We start from the raw sequence: 21,232 nt of genomic DNA, 5'->3' as shown, positions 1-21,232 counted from the left end.
TAGCCTAGGTACCCAACTAACACAATCAGCTATATAGTACTGTACTGTAATAGCTTTATAATACTTTTCACACAAATAATACATAAAAAACCAACAAACACAAAAAATAAAGAAAACATGTTTAATCCTACAGTCCAGTACCTTGAAAAGTACAGTAGTCCAGTACAACAGCCGGCACACAGGGGCTGGCATCGCCTGAAGAGGCAAGAAGAGTTACTGACTGGAGGAGGGAGAGGAGGTGGGAGATGGTAGACCTGAAGGATCCTCAGCAATAGGAGACGGAAGGCAAGCTGCAATTTCACTCACGCCTGACATTAATGGCACAGGTTCTGGTTCCTTGCTGGATTCAATTGTTCGCATCTTTGAAAGTTCGTATCTTGAAGGTTCGTATGTAGGGGACTTACTGTATTTTGGAAATGGAAACATCTGCTACAGCTTTTTAAATGGCAGGACTGGCACAGGATTTTCAATCTTGTACAATAACAATGCATGTTCTAGTGACTACAATGTTGCAAGTGGCTTAGGAATCCCCTGCACAAACACTCAACTGTGCTATCCACAAAAAGAGCTGAAGGTATGTATCAAATGTGGCCGTAAACAGAACCTGGGAGAGTTCTACAGTCAGATCTGTGGGAGACAATGAAGCCGGAGATGTACAGGGTGCCCACCAAGGTCGTGAGGTCCTCACTTTTCTTCCCTGTTTGAGGTATCCGTGCTATCATTCATTTTCTGCTTTTGCATTCGTGTTCGAGTAGATGCTAAAACAAGGATGAAGAAATGTTAACAGCACTGACGGTGCTGGGTAAGCTGGTAAAGGGCTGCCACGTATGTTATGCTTATGCCAAACTGATGGAGCCCAGGGCCTCGCAAAAGCAGTGGTTTCGTTTTTTAAATCATACATCCCCATCAGCAAATTTTTTTCCAAGCAGTACCACTAAATGTATGTATGTATGTATGTATGTATGTATGTATGTATATGTGTCTAAATTATAAGACACACACACCCCAAACATTAAAATAGATGAGATAAAGACAAATATTCTAATAGTCTCTTTATGTACCCCCAAAAGGTGGTCTTACACACACCCAAGTGTGCCCAACTTTGTAGGCCACTGTTCTAGAGATGATATGGTTAAGTTTGGCACCTGAGCAAAACAGAATTCTGGGCTGGTCTGCTGAAGTGAGTGTTATTCTTCATAAAGCCAGGAATTCCCTTGTGTTTGGAGACACGCTGCAAGTACTGCAAACACATCAGCTCACAGCTCATTTAATTTGGACATGGACATTTAAAAATACATTATTAATTACAACACAAAAACAGAATGCTTCTCTTAAATAATTTAAAAAATCTTAACTTGATTTTAGAGGTGGGCAAAGGCTCTTCATAAAGAAGCACAAAACACTCACACTTGGTAAAGAAAGGAGTGACTCTAAGTCTCCCCTTCTGGCCCTTCCACTCTGAGCAATCTAGCACTGTGTAATGATCTTCTTCTGAATACAGTTTTTTTGAGGAAAGCTGAAGAGCAACCTGGAGAATTCCTTGTCCTCATGGGTTAAAACTCCTGCTACCTCTCCTCAATTTTCAGCTGCACAAAGGCCCTGAACTTCAGCCCGGCAGAGGGAATTCCTGGTCATAGCTAAGTATGTCACTGCGAAATGTACTGACTACAGCAACTGAGCTCTTCTATAAGAAAATATACACGTTTTTACAACTTTCTGCTCCTTTTAAAATGCATATTTGTGGGTTCCAAAATGCTTCCACATGTTTTTAAGGTCTGATTTTGGTTATAAGCTTCATGTCTATTTTCATGTACTGGGGGGAAAAGCTACAACTATTTAAAAGTTAAAACAGGAGTATATTAGTTGATGTAAAATCCAAAGAGAGATCCATTTATAGCCACAAAATTTAATTTAGTTTCAACAGTACTCTTCAAAATAATACACATAGAAATACGGTTTAAAAAATCAAAAGTATTTTTAAAAACACTTTATATTTCAAAGTTAGTATCTACAGAGACATATTGAGAGAAAGCCCCTTTTTAAAAAGTCACATTTTAATTGGTACTGTTCTTACTGATATGTCCTATGACCTAGGAATGACAGTTTTAATTCTTATTATCTCCTAAATATTTGTCTTCTTTCCAAGACCCAGCTCTGTTTCCTGTTAATGGGTCTGGCACCAGGTTATCAGGAAACGTCACACTCACCCTCACGGCTACTTCTCTAAGACAACGCAGTAGCAGTCAGTGCACACGGATCTTTTTCTTAATGTGCTTCCCATCTACTACACTTGGGTTAATCTTTCATAGTGTCAGAGTAGCTTAGGAGAGAAGTCCATTTGCCTTAACATTCCAAACTTAAGTCACTCTGTATAACTTGGAAAATGCTCTTGTGTGCTTTATCAAAATTCTGATTTCCAGTAATGAAAAACTTTTGTTTAAAATAAGTTCTAAAACTTGCAAATTAGGGAAGTTCAGTAATAGCAGAATAAAAGATTATTCTTTAAATAAGGGTGGTGATGTTTATATATGCTAAGTTTATAACATTCTTGCCTATATCCAATACTCTTAAATAAAGGTACCTCATTACAGTTCTGCTATCCTAAAATATTTTCTAACCACAGCCATTCGTGTTGAAGATTTGGTTTCACTTCTTGGTCTTCCCGCACAGATTTTAGGAAGGATGAAGATGACCTTCACTTTGCATCACACGTCTAATCCATACAGACTAGTAAATAACACATGCTTGAGCAAATTATATCTTGAACGCATAAGCAAGTCACTAATTGAAGAGATTCTATAAACTTATTCTTTTATAATGTGAAAAGGCTTTCTGCAATGTAAATGACTGTTCATTTACATAAGGTTTAATGGTAAGTACTTACTCATTTCTGCCAGTTTCTGTTGAAATTTGGACTCCCCTGGGAGATGTTTACTGCAGATTTAAAAATGCAAAATATTTCATATGTATATGTATAAATGAAAACCTCAGATTTCCAATAACTATGTTTGCAATGACTTTTTATGCTCTTATTTTAGTGAGGAGCTTTTAATTTCAAAGGTTTATAAATCGAACATCTAAAATATAAATGTCATAAATTTATGATCCTAGATATTTTTTCAGTGGTTCTTATGAAACACAGTAGCATTTTTCAAGAGTAAGCATTTAAAAATCTAATGTTAATCAAAACTAACAAAATTTTATCAATAGCTTTGTAAAAAAATGACCAGATTTTTAACATCTGATATTTTCAATTAATTTCAGTAGATTTACATGGTGCTTTTAACTTTGGGATGCAGTCACACCTACTATTTTGAGCAATCATCATAATTTCCAAATAAAACTGGCATGAGAAGGACTGGTGTAAGTCGGGAGTAGGGCTGGCACTCTGGGTTCTCCCGATGACCAGCTCAGCTCCTGAAAAACGGCTCCTACCTTCCATCTGCTTCATCCGATCCTTCAATGTCAAAGCGCAGTTTTTTCAGTGGTTTAGGAGGGTTGCTTCCTTCAGCACTTCTTTTGAGCACACGGTCGCTGTTACACACCATTTGATTTATTTTCTGGAACTTCTCAGAAGTCTGCAAATTATGGAATTCTTTACTTTAAATCATTAAATGCCACCACTTTGCAGTTAGCAACCCCTAATTGTAGGTTTGAAGTGGGTCAAAAATCAGGCAGAAGTAATATCTGCATTTTAATTTTCTGCTTTTATGGACCAAATAAGAGATGTGAAAAATGTTAAAATCAGACTAACTGCACCTAACTCTGCCCCAATTAAATACCTGCTATTTTCAAACCCTCCTGTGTCTTCCCAACAACTCTGATGACTACTCCAAAAGTCCTAGTTCCTCGTTTTCAGAACCTACTCACACACAAAACTAGGTCTACTTCTCAGAAGCATGCAACGTTGGAACAGCTTCCTGGAACCTTATTTTTGACAGATCTTTTTTTTTCTTTTTAGAGCACAGCATAACCGGAAAGAATGTCACAGGAATTTAATAAGCGATGTTTAGTGAATAATAATTTGGGCTCACTTTATGGGTATCATGTTGACAAGTCATACTATATATTTGAAGCCATTATTGATGTATTGTTAGGATATCAGTATTTGTTGATATCCTAACTCTAAAAGTTTTAAAATAAAATATTAAATATCCAAAAAACTTAAGCATTTGAGTCCATCCAAGTATTACTAGAGATGATTTGAGATATTTATCTCCTGAGGGAGAATCCTTTCACAGCAAAGAAAGCTTTGGTAAGAAATACCAAAGGGGGCACAATACCTTATTTTATCCAAAACACAAACACATGGAAAAACTCTACGTCTTGTCTATCTATTTCAGAACCAGAGTGAGGTGATAATCTCAGTGATGTGTATTAACACATTTATTTGAACTCAAGAATGAAATCAGACTTTCTGATAGAAATTAAATGTGATTTGACTGATTTGACAGTAAGGATTAGCTTTGCTAATTATGCTTTATTTTCCAAAAATTAAATGAACTAAATTTCAAAAAAATTAAATGCAAAACCAGATATTGATGGAAAATATATTTAGAGCACATGTACAATATGATAGAAACAAAATTCTGGGCACCTATTAAATTTATAAGATTTTCAGTTATCAGCTTCAAAATATGTAAGTACATATAACATTTTCTCCATTCTTTTAGAGGCTATGGCAAGCAAAAAAGTTTGAAGACCACTACTCTATACTTATCCAGATTCAATCCTATTTATGTGGTCCATATCCCCTTTGTGAAGCCTGACAGCTGCAGCCTATATTGAGCTAAATGTCACAGCATTTACTATTTGTAACAAACATTTTAACATTTGGTCTTTTAGTATACAAACATTTATGGTTCTCTAGTTATTTCATTTGGGGCAGTGCAGCAGGCAGACGCTAGAATGGCTCTCACTAATCCTCATCTCCTTGAATGTGGGTTGGACCTGGTGGTGTCTTGCTCCTGACAAAATAATGCGGCAAAAGTGATGGAAAGTCACTTCCAAGATTACAACAAGACTGACTTCCATTTTGCTTGTTTATCTCCCTCGTTCCCTGCCTCCCTCTCTTGGAGTCCTTGCTCTGGGAGAAGCAAGCTGCTATGTTGTGAGTAGCCTGTCACCCTACGGAGAAGCCCACGTGTCAAGAAACTGATGGCTTGGACCAGTAGCCATCGAGGATCAGCCAACAGCCATATGAATGAGTCTCTGAGAGGTCTTCCTCCAGGTGAGCCTGGAGATAAGTGCAGCTCCAGGTGACACACTGACTGCAGCCTTGTCTGGAGAGACCCTGGATCCTAAGCCATGCCTGCGTACTGACCCACAGAAACTGAGATGAAAAAGGTTTAAGTTACTAAGTTTGGGGGTGATTTGTTACGCAGCAATAAATAATAAATATAGGCAGAGGGGTGGGTGGTATGAAACATTAATAGTAATGCATACTGAATACAGGACTGCTGAATTAGTGATGGTAATGAAAGGCCAGCTAGAGTAATGGGTTCCCAGACTAGAATAACCATTTCAAAGCTAAACTTTGCCCTGCATTCCTCTGGAACAAAGACCACCACAGACTCTGTCACTTACACTGGGGCGTGTAACCAATTCCTTATCAATTTAACAGGGAAAGAATATCCTAGAATTTGGAGAGGAAGAAAAGCAAAAGTGTGTATATGTATAGAAGGAGACCAGTGGGTAAGGACTGGCTGGTGACATCTGGACACAGTGATTACATTTTGGAGTATCTTATTTCAAATTAGTGAATTTCAAAGCTGTTTTTTAAAACATTCCTTTGAGATTATATAATGCATATATTTGTATGTATAGACATGAATGTATACACACACATATATAATCTCAAAGAAATGTTTAGAAAACAACTTTGAAATTCACCAATTATGAATATGATTTAAAATTAAATCTGATTTGAAAATAAATCTGATGTCTTCTAAATTCTAAGCAATATGCCTGAATGAGGTGCTTGAATAACAGCATTTGTAAATTCAATTATAGAAATTCTCGATTTCTTTTATAGTTATAGTGCATACTATTTATTTCACAGGAAAAGTACTCACCCCAAATGATTCACCAATTGATACTAAGATCCTGTCAAGTTAATATAAAATACAAATTAGTAAATGCAAATCATATCCAACTGTGCAGAGGTGAACATACACACGTCATTCTGAATATCAGGAATGCCAAATCAAAGGTTTCCTCTACCCCTGGAACCACTGACAAATTATACTCATTAGAGACTTATTCTGGTACTGCTAGTCTAGTCAAACACTGAACTGGTTCCTTAAATTTTTTAAAGCAAGACCTGCATGTCTGCAAGAACATATTCTGCCATTGTTCTCATTTAAAAAGGGTAAAAGAAACTTTTAAGTTTATCCATACTTAATTCTTCATAAATCAATGACTAACAATTAAAATTTCTTTCACCTTTTCTCATTAAAAATTCAAGTTACATTTGGCAAAAACTTATATGTGATAATCAGAATTCTAATTAGGATCTATATATAGTATAGTAAATATATTTACTATATATAGTAAAGGCTATTTAACACATATCCTAGAATCAGAAATCTCTTATTAGTTTGTCCTTGCTTGAACCATATAATTTACGCTCCTGATAATAAAGGTGAAGAACAGCATTAGCCTGACACACAAAGATTTGATCATATGTACATGGAATCAATAAATATATGGATTTTATTGTCCTCCAATTCTTTGATAAGTGGCCATCATTCTATATACTGATATATTTGATTTAACTAAATATGCTGAATATGTAGAGTGTTAAGATGCTCTCTTAGGGCTTCCCTGGTGGCGCAGTGGTTGAGAGTCCGCCTGCCGACGCGGGTTCGTGCCCCGGTCCGGGAAGATCCCACATGCTGCGGAGCGGCTGGGCCCGTAAGCCATGGCCTCTGAGCCTGCGCGTCCGGAGCCTGTGCTCCGCGACGGGAGAGGCCACAACAGTGAGAGGCCCACGTAACGCAAAAAAAAAAAAAAAAAAAAAAAAAAAGAAGAAAAAGATGCTCTCTTAATACTTGATCAATGATTTATCAGTATTTTCAGAATGTGACTTTTTTGCTAAAGGACTCCAACCTGGAAGTGATTTAACTAAGATCAGCAAAAAAGCCATCATTATCAGCATAACATGGGTTAATTATCACCATTAAAAATTTAGCTAAGTATACGTTTTCATGTGTACAAATTAGACATGGTGTGGCATCTCAGCAGCTTATAATGTAATTTGTAGATATCAGTACACAGATACTCAACTATAAGAACACCAAATAAACAGAAGACGATACAGGGGCACATGGGAGCATTTATATCATTTGCCAATTATTTTCTACTTTTTCTTTTACTGTAGAGTTTGAAATTTTTATGAGTGTGCATTATTTATACAATTAAACACACCACACAAATTTTTTCTATAGGGTTAATATATCCCCTTCTTGTTTTTCTTGCCCATTAAGTACAACTATATGGGCTAACGTTTTCTGAGACTTTACAAGCTAATCTGCCTCCACTTTATCCAAATAAAGTCAGTTTTAAATAGCCCTTGATAACACATAATGAGTCAACTGAAGTACTTCAAAAGCCAGAGAGCACTTGCTGTTGGATGTGAAAGATAATATACTGATTTGTAGTTGCACAGAACCTTTCATCTGAGAATTTAAAACAGTTTCACACTCATCATTTACCTGAGCCACAGCACCCTGAGACCTGCCCAAGTTAATACAAAGAGGCCACAGGCAGAATTAGGGATGGACTTCTAAAGACTTAATTTACAGTCACCTACATTTAATCAGTCATCTACATTTTTATAAGCAAGATGAACACATCCACAGAAAGAGTTCACAGGACATTCAATAAACTCCAGAATAAAAATTCTTAACCAAAAGTAATCTACTTTGTTTAGCAGACTGGCTACTTACAAAAACATGGGAGTGACTTGAAACTTATCATCAAACTGGTGCTCAGACTGTTTACAAAAGAACAGATCCTAGCAGCCAGGAAAGCTGACGATTAAATGTGCAAACCCATCTAAGTAAACAGATTACCTCCCCCCGACCCCCAATTCTTATCACATCCCTTAATATAAATGAGGAAATTAGGGTCTCAAATCTAGCTTATTTTAAATGAAGAAAGCTTTGTGTTCTTAAGCTTGGATCAAAATAAGTCCCTCTTATTCTTTACCACTTCCCTAAAAAGAAAACACAAACCTTGATCTTGGAGTCATTTTTGCTGGCATAGGCAGACCTTCTGAAATTTTATACGGATTCTTCAGGGGTGATATGTAGATGTTCCCCCCAGGAACCCGTAAAGGTGAGCTAGAAAACTTGTAAGGGCTTCGAGGAATGTGAGGAATTGGTGACAAGGTAGGGGGCTAGAGGAAAAACAAAAAGAGTAGATTACTTAACGTTTTAGTGAGATCCACTGCTTTATAATTAGATTTTCCCAAACAAAGGATGCTTTTTAACATACCCTGGTGGAAGCATACTGCAAAATATTTGTTTTCAGTCTCTGCATGAAGACTGAATTATAGAATACGATAATAGAATCATACTCCTCTTCTCTGATCAAAACATGTTTGAATGTCTGAGGAAGAAGAGCAAAAACACTTGTTAAATGAATTTGGGTATTTAACTCCTTAGACTTTTTTTTTTTAATTAATTAATTAATTTTTGGCTGCATTGGGTCTTTGTTGCTGCGTACGGGCTTTCTCTAGCTGTGGTGAGTAGTGGCTTCCCTTGCTGCGGAGCACAGGCTCTAGATGCGTGGGCTTCAGTAGTTGTGGCACACGGGCTCAGTAGTTGTGGCACACGGGCTCAGTAGTTGTGGCTCACGGGCTCAGTAGTTGTGGCTCACGGGCTCTAGAGCGCAGGCTCAGTAGTTGTGGCTCACGGGCTCTAGAGCGCAGGCTCAGTAGTTGTGGCTCACGGGCTCTAGAGCGCAGGCTCAGTAGTTGTGCACGGGCTTAGTTGCTCTGTGGCATGTAGGAACTTCACAGAACAGGGCTCAAACCCGTGTCCCCTGCATTGGCAGGTGGATTCTTAACCACTGTGCCATGAGGGAAGCCTAGATTTTCTATTTTAATAGTTCATAATACTATTTACAGTAAAAACGCATATTTTACAGGCAAAAACAATCCGAAAAAGCCATCTTAGGCTTGGATTATAGCTGCTCTACTAGCAGTGAAATGTCATAGATATATACAGTATGTTTTTTATATATTTGTGTAAAAGTTTATTACAAATATCCTGCTTATTGTCAGCGATATAGTATTCTTTATTTACTTTATAGTATGAATTTGAATACTAAAGTGTGTTAACTTCCCAATTACATTTTAGTTACAAATAATTAACCAATAATACGAAAGTAAAAAGTTGATATGTAAATTTATATAATACAGTCAGAACATATGATATAATTAATGACTGAAGCTATCCATATTATAGATACGTATATATCTGGAAAATTCTTACCATGGAAAATTACCTACCTCCTGAACAGCATGAGGAAGATCTTTGTATGCTGTTACAATGATTTTGAATTTAAGGTCTATATTCTTCACTTTGCATATGCCATACATGGAACACATCATAATCTAGTAAATAAATGTGATATAAAAATAGTCAGGATTTTGTTGCATGGTTGTACTCTAAAAAACACTGTTATCTTTCTTTTAGTTTCAAAAAATGGAAATTTAATTTCCTACAGAATTATCTTTTCCCATCCTGAGCTCAGTTTGAATGTACATGTAAAGTATTTAAAGAACAGAATGCAAATAGCCAACTCTCAGTTACTCAGGACTGATCATCTGGTTTGTAAATAACCCTAACTTTGGCTCCTGTTCCTTAAATATTTCTCAGAAGAGAAAAGTTGAAACTGGAATCAATTAACTGTTTAACTAGCACTTAAAAAAAAAAACCAGGTGTGAAAAGGGTTCAAACTATTAGATAAAATAATATTGACTATACTCAGTGGTGGTGTTAAGGGGGATGCAGTAACTGGAAGGGGACAGGAGACAGTCTTCTGTTGACAATGTTCTGTTTCTTGATTTGCTTTCATAGATGAGTTCAGTTGATGAATTTACATTAAGATGTATCCTTATGATATATGGATTACTCTATACACATATTACATTTAAAGAGAAGGGTATTTTAAACATAAAAATAAAATTTGAAGTGATTTTCTGTGACTTTGAAACATCGAACTTTCTTAATTTGTCTGAATTTTACTACCTAATTTAAGAACTGATATCTTCTGCAACATTCTTGCTCCCATCTACCGCCAAGAATACCTACTCAACATCCCTTGTTTAGCATCTTAAACAGCCCCAATACTACTATTTCTCCCGTTTAGAATGCCATCCAAGTATCCTCTTTGGTAGTTCACACTGTTCTATTTCAATACTTTACCTAAGATACCTCTCACAAAATCTTCTTGATTCCAGATACCTAATCTCTTTAGAAATCCTTAGCACTACTGTCTATCTTTCTATATTATAGAAAAGCAGTAGACCCATAAGGCAATAAGTGCCTACTTAAAAAAAAAATCCAACATACTAGAATTTAGAGTTCAAATATGCTCTTGTAAAATATACATATTTGTAGGTTATACCTTTATACAATAATTCATCTTTTGCTCAAAATATCATTCTTACTGGGAAAAATACTACCAAACTTACCAAAATAAAAAGATTAAAAGGGAACATTATGAACAGCTGCATAGCAACCAAACAGATATCTAAGATGAAATGGAAAAATTTAAGGAAAGACACAAACTACCAAAACTGACTCAAGAAGAAAAAGAAAATCTGAGCTTTTGAAGCACTAAAGCACCAAAAGCTTCAAAGAACACAATCAAGAAAGTGAAATGAAAAAAAAAAAAAAAAAAAAGAAAGTGAAATGACAACTCAGAGAATGAGAGAAAATATTTGCAAATCATATAAGGATTTGCATGATAAAGAACTTGCATGTAGAATATATAAAAAACCCTTTCGGCTCAACAATAAAAAGACAACCCAATGAACAAATAGGTAAAGTATCTGAATAACTATTTCTCCAAAGAAGATATACAAATGGTCAATAAGAACACAAAAAGATTCTCAATATCATTAGCCATCAGGGAAGTGCAAATCAAAACCACAAAGAGATATCACTTCATATCCATTAAGATGGCTATAATCCAAAAGGCAAATAAGAAGTTGGGGTAGATGTGAAGAAACTGGAACCCCATACACTGCTGACAGGAATGTAAAATGGGTAGCCATGATAGTAAACAATCTGGCCATTCCTCAAAAGGCAATACAAAGAGTTACCATATGACCCAGCAATTCCACTCCTAGGTAAATACCCTAGAGAAATGAAAACATACGTCCACCCAAAAACTTGCACGTGAATTTTCATTAACATTATTCATAATAGCCAAAAAGTGGAAACCAAATGTACATCAACTGATGAATAAATAAACATGATGTGGTATATAGCCATACAATGGAATATTATTTGGCAATAAAAAGGAATGAAGTACTGATACAAGCTATAACACAGATGAACAATGAAAACATAGTAAGTGAAGGAATCCAGACACAAAAGATAACATTATATGATTCCATTTATATGAAATGTCCAGAAGAGGCAAGTCTATAAAGACAGAAAGTAGATTAGCGTGTTGCCTGTGGTTAGAGGGGGTAGGAGAATAGAGGCGTGTATGCTACAGGTACAGGGTTTCTTTTTGACATGATGAAAATATTTTAAAACTGATTTTGGTGATTGTTGCACTACTCTGTTAATATACTAAAAACTACTGAACTGTACATTTTAAATGGGTAATTAGCATGGTATATGAATTACATCTCAATAAAACTGTTACAAAAATATTATTCCATAAACAGAGAAGAAAGAGGAAGATATGAGAGATGGTCTTTGTAAATTAACTCATTCATTTATTCATCTGACACTGTTTTAGATCAACTATTCTTTTTTAGATCTTTTTTAGATCAACTAAGGTCCCCGGGGGTTCTTAGTTCCCCAACAAGGGATCAAACCCATGCCCCCTGCAGCCTGCAGTGGAAGCACAGAGTCTTAAGCACTGGACCAGGGAAGTCCTAGATCAACTATTCTTAAGTCTCATGCTTTTTCCACACTAAATGAATTCTAGCTTACCACAACACAGAAAAAGCCTATGATAAAGTTTCTTCAGTGAGCTTTGCAGTGAGATCTTTCATGCCATTAAATAAGTAAAGTTATTGAAATATTCTCAAGCTCTAAAGCTCTCATTTGTAAGAAATATAGCAAAAATATAAAGGGTAGCCAACAAGCAAAATATATATTAAGTCTACTAAATCGATGCAGCTTCTCATGTGAATCTAACCTTTTCTTAAGAAATCAGTACACAGCTAACAAGTGAGTCGAGTAGGAAAAGTGCATAATTTTCTTACCTGGTCCAAATGCCTGTCTCTCATGAGTTCATACTCATTTTGCAGTGTGTGTTGGAAAAGGGTCCAGATAATATGTTCTAGTTCTGGGTGGTCAGACAGAAGGCGTGCACACAGGGTATTTAGTCGAAGATATGCTAGTCGATACACTGGAAAAATAAGGGGAATTAATCACATTTACTCTTAATTTTGTATCACAAGTGGATTTTTTCAAAACATTAAATTGCTATAACCAAATGCTGTTAAATAGCATTTTAACATTAACTTCATCTCTACCACTGTTTTCCTTATGAATAAATGATTTGTAGCCTTAGCACTGTCCTAGATACTAGAAGGCAAAATAATACTTTGCTGAAAGCATTATTCAGCAAAAAAAATTCTTTTGCTAAATTATTACAGCATAAAATTGAGGTAGAGGGACTTCCCTGGTGGTCCAGTGGTAAAGAATCCGCCTTCCAATGCAGGGGACGCGGGTTCGATCCCTGGTTAGGGAACTAAGACCCCACATGCAGCAGGGCAACTAAGCCCGTGCGCTACTTAGCTCCTGCGCCTCAACTACAGAGCCTGCGTGCCACAAACTACAGAGCTCACGCACTCTGGAACCCACACGCCACAACTACAGAGCCCACGCGCCCTGGAGCCTGCACACCACAACTAGAGAGAGAAAACCTGCACGCCACAACTAGAGAGACGCCCGTGCGCCACAATGAAAGATCTCATATGCCTCAACGAAGATCCCGCGTGCCGCAACCAACACCCAACACAGCCAAAAATAAATTAAATAAAATAAAATAAAGTTGAGGCGGAGGGAGAAAGATCCTAAGATCTTGTGAAATTAGACAATCCAAATAGAGTTTGTTTCAGTTCCACTGGTAATCTCTCATCACAGATGTTGAAAATTCTCACTATCAATATTCAAGAGGGTAATTATTTTTTAAAATAATGGAATTTCCAAAGTCCCTCAATTTTTCCAATCCTAAAAACAAAAAACAAATAGTGTATTTCTCTATAAAAATGCTAGACTTGTAGATTACCTAAGTGGTAATATGACTGTGATATTAAATTTAGAGAGTTTATTAAAAAATGCTAGTGGAACATAGGTTGGAGAAAAGTAATCCACAAAACTGAATTTTCCTCCATCTACTTTAAACATAATGACCCTTGGTTTAAATTTACTTTTCAAAGACTTGCATACGGTAATCAGAATTTTTTAGTTAATAATTTATCCCAGTGGTCCTCAACTTTGGCTTATATCAGACTTGCATTGAGGGCTTGTAAAAACAATGATTTTTTTTTTTTTTTTTGCCTCATCCTAGAGCTTCTGACTGAGTAGTTCTAGGGGCAGGGCTCAAACAAAAATTCTCATTTCTACAACTTAGCAGGTGAGGTGGATTCTGCTGGTTGGGGACCATACTTTGGAACCAATGCTCTTAACGTAAGGGCTTATAACATGCCTATAAAGTTCAGTATATCTCTGACTTGAATAAAAATCAGAAAAATGATTTATCACAGAGGAATGTGGCCTTTTACTTTCCTTCAAAGAGCTCCAAGTGGGTGTGCACTTGCATGTATACACACATGCACAGACACCCAAATGACCTCCCCATCCCACCACATACACACACAATCAGAGAATGCTATACAACCTGGTTACCAGGAAATGCACCTGCACTAGGCCACAACACATTGTATAATCTCAACTCACACACCTGAACAGCAAAAGTAATGTTAGGAGCAAATATTTCCAGGCATAAAGTTGAAAGCGTAACACTAGCAGTGACAATAACAACATCTAACACTTTCTGAGTGCTTACTATGTGCTAGGCACTGTTGGAAGCGTTTTATGTATTAATTCATTTAATATCTCAAAACCCATACAAGGTAGATTATTATTATTTCCATTTTACAGATGAGAAAACAGGCATAGAGATATTAAAGTTTTTTTTCCCTTTTTTTTAAAAATTGGAGATTAATTGCTTTACAATGTTGTGTTAGTTTCTGCTGTACAATGAAGTGAATGAGCTATATTTGTACCTATATCCCCTCCCTCTTGGACCTCCCTCCCACCCCACCCCCATCCCACCCATCTAGATCATCATAGAGCACCGAGCTGAGCTTCCTGTGCTTTATAGCATGTTCCCGCTAGCTATCTATTTTACGCGTGGTGGTGTATATATGTCAATCCTAATCTCCCAATTCATCCCACCCTTCCCTTCCCCACCATGTCCACATGTCTGTTCTCTATGTCTACACCTCTATTCCTACCCTGCAAATAGGTTCATCTGTACCATTCTTATAGATTCTACATATATGCATTAATATACGATATCTGTTTTTCTCTTTCTGGCTTACTTCACTCTGTATGACAGACTCTAGGTCCATCCACATCTCTACAAATGACCCAACTTCATTCCTTTTCATGGCTAAGTAATATTCCATTGTATATATGTACCACACCTTCTTTATCCATTCATCTGTCGTTGGACATTTAGGTTGCTTCCATGACCTGGCTAATGTAAATAGTGCTGCAATGAACATTGGGGTACATATGTCCTTTTGAATTATGGTTTTCTCAGGATATATGCCCAGTAGTGGGATTGCTGGGTCATATGATATTAAAGCGACTTGCCCAAATTCACGCCTAGTTAAGCAGAAGAGCCATGATTTGAATCCAGTCAGCCTCGTTTCAGAGTCCATGCTCTTAAGAGTGATCATCTACTAACCTTTTTTGTAAAAGAGTGAAAGGGAGGTAGATTTCAATGGCTTCTGAGTCTGGAAGGCTGAGGTTGCTTGTGCCTCTGAATTTGCAGTAGAATTTACACGTGTAGTTGACCCTTTTTTCTTTGGGGATCTTACAGGAGAAAGATACCTAGATATATTCAAAGGAAAAGACTTCATTTGAAGTTTGCTAAGAATCTCTCTCTCTCTCTCTCTCTCTCTCTCGCTCACACACACACACACACACACTCACGGCTGTACACATGCATCCAAACACATCTTGTCTATTTAATCTACTGTTCTACACCAAATCCCTCTTTAAATACAAGTTGGGAAAGAGAGATTAATAGGAAAACTAAGCTTGTGCTTATCATTTCTAACTCTATTTCAATAAATAGCTTTTCTTGGGAATTACTGAGTTATTTAAAAAATAGCTGCATATGTTTATATGTTCAATTCTAATAATTAAAGTGGGACTGAGTTCATAAAATTCTGGTTCAGAATTTCTGGTTCCAGAATTCTGGTTCAGTCCTTCTTCCAGCTTAAAAGAACAAGCCACTGATATCAAAATATCAATTTCTCTGATTCTCTCCTAAAATCATTTCATTGATAACTATGGTTCATATACATAGCACTTAAGTTACACATACATACTCCCTCCTAAATTATATAGTACACAATTATATGAATTAATATTTCAGGTAACATTATCAAGGCAGATTTATACCTGTATACTAAAAATATGTCAGGCATAAATCAAGGCAGAGATATTAGTAAAATTATTTCTCAATTTCTGACCTTCTACTGCTCTGTGTTGCCCTTTATTTTAGAGGATAATCCAGGTCTACTTTCTTTTTTTTTTTTCAAGAACACTTTTTATTAAGGTCACTATTAGTAAAAGGTTTACAGTCTTTTAAAAATATCCCAGAACCTACTATGAAGAGCAAGTACTAGGGAGTAAACACCAAAGCATAACTTTCTAATTTTGTTTTAGTAGCTGAGAAATCATTCTGAGCAGGAAGTAGGATTTGTACCTTACTATGGATGTTTCTAGTACATGCAATATATTTACTAGTACACTAGGAAAAGGGAATCACCATCATAACTTTATAAGTACCAGGGTCTAGTCTATTATCACCCTTGAATTTCCCTTCAATTCACTAACTAACAATATTGTAGACTGACTTAACTTGGGTAGAAGTTAGTCCACCTTGAATTCTAGGTGACCACATTACCTCCTGGACTTCGCTACTTGAATCTCAGACTTAAGAAGGCCAAAGTGGAGCTCTTGATTTCTTTCCCATTCTTCCCATGTCAAGAAATGGCTTCACATTACATCCAGTTTAAGTTAAAAACTTAGGAGGTATTTTTAATTTTTCCCTTTTCCCAATCTTCAAACCCAATGCAAAAGAAAGTTCTATTAAATCTTCCTCTAAAATACACCCCAGATCTTTCCATTTCTTTGTATCTCTACTGACATATCTTAGACCAAGTCGTTTACATCTCTCACTTGAACTACTGAAATTTTCTCCAAACTGGTCTTTCTACTTTCTTCCTTGCCCTGTTCCTTTCCCTCCTCCAAACCCACCTGTACTTCAAGTAGCAGCCAGAAACTGACCCTTTAAAAATACCAATTATAGCAAGCTGCACCCCTGCTTAAAACCTTAATGCTTTCCCACTGCCCTTCTAAAACCCAAACTCCTCCCTTCGGCCTATGAGAACCTACAAGGTCTAGCTCCAGTTTGCCTCTCCAGCCCCATCTTGTACCATTTTCCTCTTGTTTGCTTTGGGGTTTCTTTCTGTTCCTCAGACCAGCTAAGTTTGACCACCCAAGGCCACTGCACTTAATACTGTTTGCTGTGCCTGTTATGCACATCATACAGATTTTGCCTGGCCAGCACCCACTTGTTCCTGAAGTCTCAGGTCAAATAGCACTTCATCAGAGAAAGCTTCCCTAAACATTCTATCACTCTCTTAGCTTCTCTCTTTCACATCATTCTGTTTCTTTCTATTACAGAACTTATTATATTCTACAATAACCTTATGTATTAGTTTACTTGTTCACTGTTTATTTCCTTCCTCCAGAGCGTAAGCTCTATGAGGGGAAGGACCTAGTCCATCTTATTCGCCTTTGTATTCCCAGTGCCTAGAACACTTCCTGGCACCTAACAGACAACTGCTTATTGAATTAAAGAAAAAGATAAGGCTTGACTTATTTATATTTACGTATTACCTAGCAAACAAATTTATACATGAAGGCAGAAGCTCCATATGCTAGAAATACTTTGGTACAAATTATCATGGAAATGACATCTCTGGAAAACAGTCCCTGCACTAATCACAGAACGCTGTAATGTCAATTCCTATACAGAACTGAACAGGAACATAACATTAGGCACATTTCTATGAAAGGCAATGTAGCTAGACTGCTTAAGAGCATGGGCTTTGGGGTCAGATTGCTTGAGTTTGATTTCTAATTCCTTTTTCATAGATAACGCAGGCTGACAGCCGTGTCTATTATCTTACAGGGCTGTTAGGTCACTGTCCAGCACACAGTGAACCCTCAATAAATGTTAGTTATCTCCTTCTTCTTCCATCACACCATCATGCACTAATCAACCGTTTTAGTCTCGGATCCCACACTACTCCCTTTGTCCCACCCTATGCTTCACTCCAGATGCACTGAGCTGTACTCCCTGAAAAATGTTTCCGGCTTTCCTGGCTGCTATACTTTGGGATTCATGCTATTTCGGTCTCTTCCCTCCTCTCCAGTTTCCATGTTGAAATCCTGCTCTACCTTTGAGGACTATCTAAATTGCCATCTCTGCATGAAAGGTGTCCTCATACACCAAACCTGAGTGATTTCAGTAGCACTCTGTACCACTGTATATGAACTTTATTTGGGTCATGTATCTTATATTCCTGATCCCTGAAAGCGGGACAAATGTCTTATTCAAAATTCTATTCCCTACAGCTTTTGTATAACATCTTGCGTCACACTATGCTCAGAATCTATTTGCAAGTTGAATGGATTGACACAACAGATATTCTACTTACATATCTGCTGCAGTGTGATTATTCTGGAGAGGAAGGTTGAGAGTACAAGCAGGTTCAAGGTGATCAGCTGGTCCTTCTCGGTCCTTTGCTTGTTTAATAAGATCAAATAAAGGTGACTCCTATATGAAACAAGATGACATTAAAACAACATTGGTAAGTATGATTCTCCAATGTATATATCAAAATCATATGGTTTGACATGGTGAGCATTATGAATTTAGTCATAATTGACAATAGCAATTCTGAAGTCAGAATAAGATTCTTTTCTCCACCTTGAAAATAATGACTGCCAATTTTTGTATTACACATAAAATAAAGAACTAGGAATATGTATGACTTCAAATGCTTGTATTAGAAAAGAAATTAAAAGTTAGGGAAAGAAACACAGAAGAGACCCAAAGAAAGTAGAAGGAAGAAAATAATAAAGACATGAACAGGATTTAATGAAACTGAAAACAAAGATAAAACACATGGTTTGATCAACTGAGCTAATAATTGGTACTTTGAAATAACTAATAAAATTAAACAAAACTCCAGTCAGATCGACTGAGAAAAAGAGAAGAGACAGATAAATAGTATTAGGAACAAAACTGGAGCCACCATTACGAAGATTAGAAAGATAATAGGGTTGTGAAAAAATTTATGTCAATTCACAGGAAAACTTAGACCAAGTGGAAAATTCCTCAAAAATATAAATTGACCAAACTCAATAAGAAATAAATAAACCTCAACAGTCCTATAAACTATTAAAGAACTTGGATCAGTAATTAAAAGTCTCCCCACAAAGAAAACATCAAGCACCGCTGGTTTTACGAGTGAATTCCACCAAACATTCAAGGAAAAGATAATTCCACTTTTGCTCCAACTCTTCAGAGAATGGAAGAAGTAAAAACATTCTCTATCTCATTTTATGAGGCTAGTACAACACTGATACTAAAAACTGTCAAGGACATTACAAAAAGGTAAATTATAGCCCATTCTTGCTCATGAACAGAGATACAAAAATTCTGAACCAGAAATATTAGCAACCCACAACAGCAGTGTTAAAAAGAATATATCATTTACCAAGTTGAGTTTATCCAGGTTGCAAAATTAGTTCAACATTAGAAAATCTATAATGCAATTCACCTCACTAATAAATCTAAGGTGAAAAATCTTGTCAAAATCAGTGCAGAAAAAGTTCTCATTTAAAAACCCATTTGTCATTAAAAAAAAAAGAAAACTCTTTGTAAACCAGGAACAGAAGGATACTCCAAATTTGATAAATGACATCTACAAATAAAGAGAAAAACCACAGCAAACATTATATATAGTGGTGAAACGTTAAGAGCATTCCCCTTAAAAAATTGGAGATAAGAGAAGGTTGTCCAGTTATCATGCTTTCTATTCAGCATTATACTTGAAGTTCCAGTCTGCTCAATAAGTCAAAGAAAAAAGACTGGAAAGGAAGAAAGAACAAAAATACCATTATTCACAAATGATTTATCTGTTGATAAAGAAAATTCAAAAGGATCTACAGTGAAATTATTAGAATAAGAGAGATTAGCAAGGCTTCTGTACTGTTATGAAATCAATATGAAAAATAATTATGTTTCTATACACCAAGCAAACAGTTTAACAGCATAATTTTTAAAATACCATTTACAAAAAAGTAAGACCAGCAGTAAAAACCATTAAAAGCCTTGATTCAAAAATTGTAACTTTCTGGAGGTGAAAGCTTGCAAGTCCATAAAAATGGGGGCCATATATATATTCTACTCTTTTAGTACTTGAACTAAAGGGCAAGAAAACAGACAGATGGCCAAGATGCTAGGTTTATTTCAAAAGGAACAGCGGTGTATCCGTAAATAAAAATACAAAACACTGTAGAATATAAGTAGATTTTGTAAAAATATGAAGATAGTCTATTCAATAAAAGGTGAAAAATTAGCTAGCAATTTGAAAAAAAATATTAAACTTTCATAATATATAGAAAATCAATTACTTATGTTAAAAAACAAAATTGAAAAGTATGCAAAGTATATGAGAATATCTTTATAACTTTTAAAAAATCTTTTTTCACCTTTATTGAAGTATAATTGACAAAAGTCATATATATTTAAGGTGCACAACGTGATGGCTTCATACATTGTGAAATGATCACACAATCAAGCTAATTAGCATTCATTACCTCACATAGTTACTTTTTTTCAACCCTTCACCTCCTTCTTTATAACTACTTTATTTATTTTAAAATTTTTTAATGTTATTTTTTTATACAGCAGGTTCTTATTAGTCATCAATTTTATACACATCAGTGTATACATCTCAATCCCAATCGCCCATTTCAGCACACCACCATGCCCACCGCCTGGCGGCTTTCCCCCCTTGTTGTCCATATGTTTGTTCTCTACATCTGTATCTCAACTTCTGCCCTGCAAACCGGTTCATCTGTACCATTTTTCTAGGTTCCACATATATGTGTTAATATATATTTGTTTTTCTCTTTCTGATTTACTTCACTCGGTATGACAGTCTCTAGATCCATCCACATCTCAACAAATGACTCAATTTCATTCCTTTTTATAGCTGAGTAATATTCCACTGTATAGCTGAGTAATATTCCACAACTTCTTTATCCATTGGTCTGTCAGTGGGCATTTAGGTTGCTTCCATGACCTGGCTATTGTAAATAGTGCTGCAGTGAACATTGGGGTGCATGTGTCTTTTTGAATTATGGTTTTCTCTGGGTATATGCCCAGTAGTGGGATTGCTAGATCATATGGTAATTCTATTTTTAGTTTTTTAAGGAACCTCCATACTGTTCTCCATAGTGGCTGTATCCATTTACATTCCCACCAACAGTGCAAGAGGATTCCCTTTTCTCCACACCCTCTCCAGAATTTGTTGTTTGTAGATTTTCTGATGATGCCCATTCTAACTGGTGTGAGGTGATACCTCATTGTAGTTTTGATTTGCATTTCTCTAATAATTAGTGATGTTGAGCAGATTTTCATGTGC

At 36.2% G+C, this 21,232-nt stretch overlaps 1 protein-coding gene across 7 annotated transcripts in view; it reads right to left on the bottom strand.

The window, feature by feature from the left end:
• Positions 1-21,232, bottom strand: part of RB1 (RB transcriptional corepressor 1) — a 148,731-nt gene that overhangs the window by 16,657 nt on the left and 110,842 nt on the right. For 4 of the 7 annotated variants that reach the window (XM_089899557.1, XM_089899556.1, XM_089899559.1 and 1 more), the window contains 9 exons: positions 18,233-18,351; positions 15,181-15,326; positions 12,461-12,606; positions 9,518-9,622; positions 8,500-8,613; positions 8,238-8,401; positions 6,075-6,105; positions 3,436-3,578; positions 2,885-2,934 (listed from right to left, as the gene is read on the bottom strand). In XM_089899557.1, coding sequence (XP_089755683.1) covers positions 2,885-2,934; positions 3,436-3,578; positions 6,075-6,105; positions 8,238-8,401; positions 8,500-8,613; positions 9,518-9,622; positions 12,461-12,606; positions 15,181-15,326; positions 18,233-18,351 — 1,018 coding nt within the window. Of the gene's footprint in view, positions 1-107; positions 790-2,884; positions 2,935-3,435; positions 3,579-6,074; positions 6,106-8,237; positions 8,402-8,499; positions 8,614-9,517; positions 9,623-12,460; positions 12,607-15,180; positions 15,327-18,232; positions 18,352-21,232 lie in introns of those variants that run through there. The other 3 variants (XR_016388694.1, XM_089899561.1, XM_089899560.1) reach the window with 3 other exon arrangements.

This window comes from Delphinapterus leucas, chromosome 18, assembly GCF_059928025.1.
Source record: "Delphinapterus leucas isolate spDelLeu-1000000601 "Yukka" chromosome 18, BTC_Dleu_Yukka2, whole genome shotgun sequence".
Lineage (NCBI taxonomy): Eukaryota > Metazoa > Chordata > Mammalia > Artiodactyla > Monodontidae > Delphinapterus > Delphinapterus leucas.
This window is presented reverse-complemented; position numbering and strand designations above follow the sequence as displayed.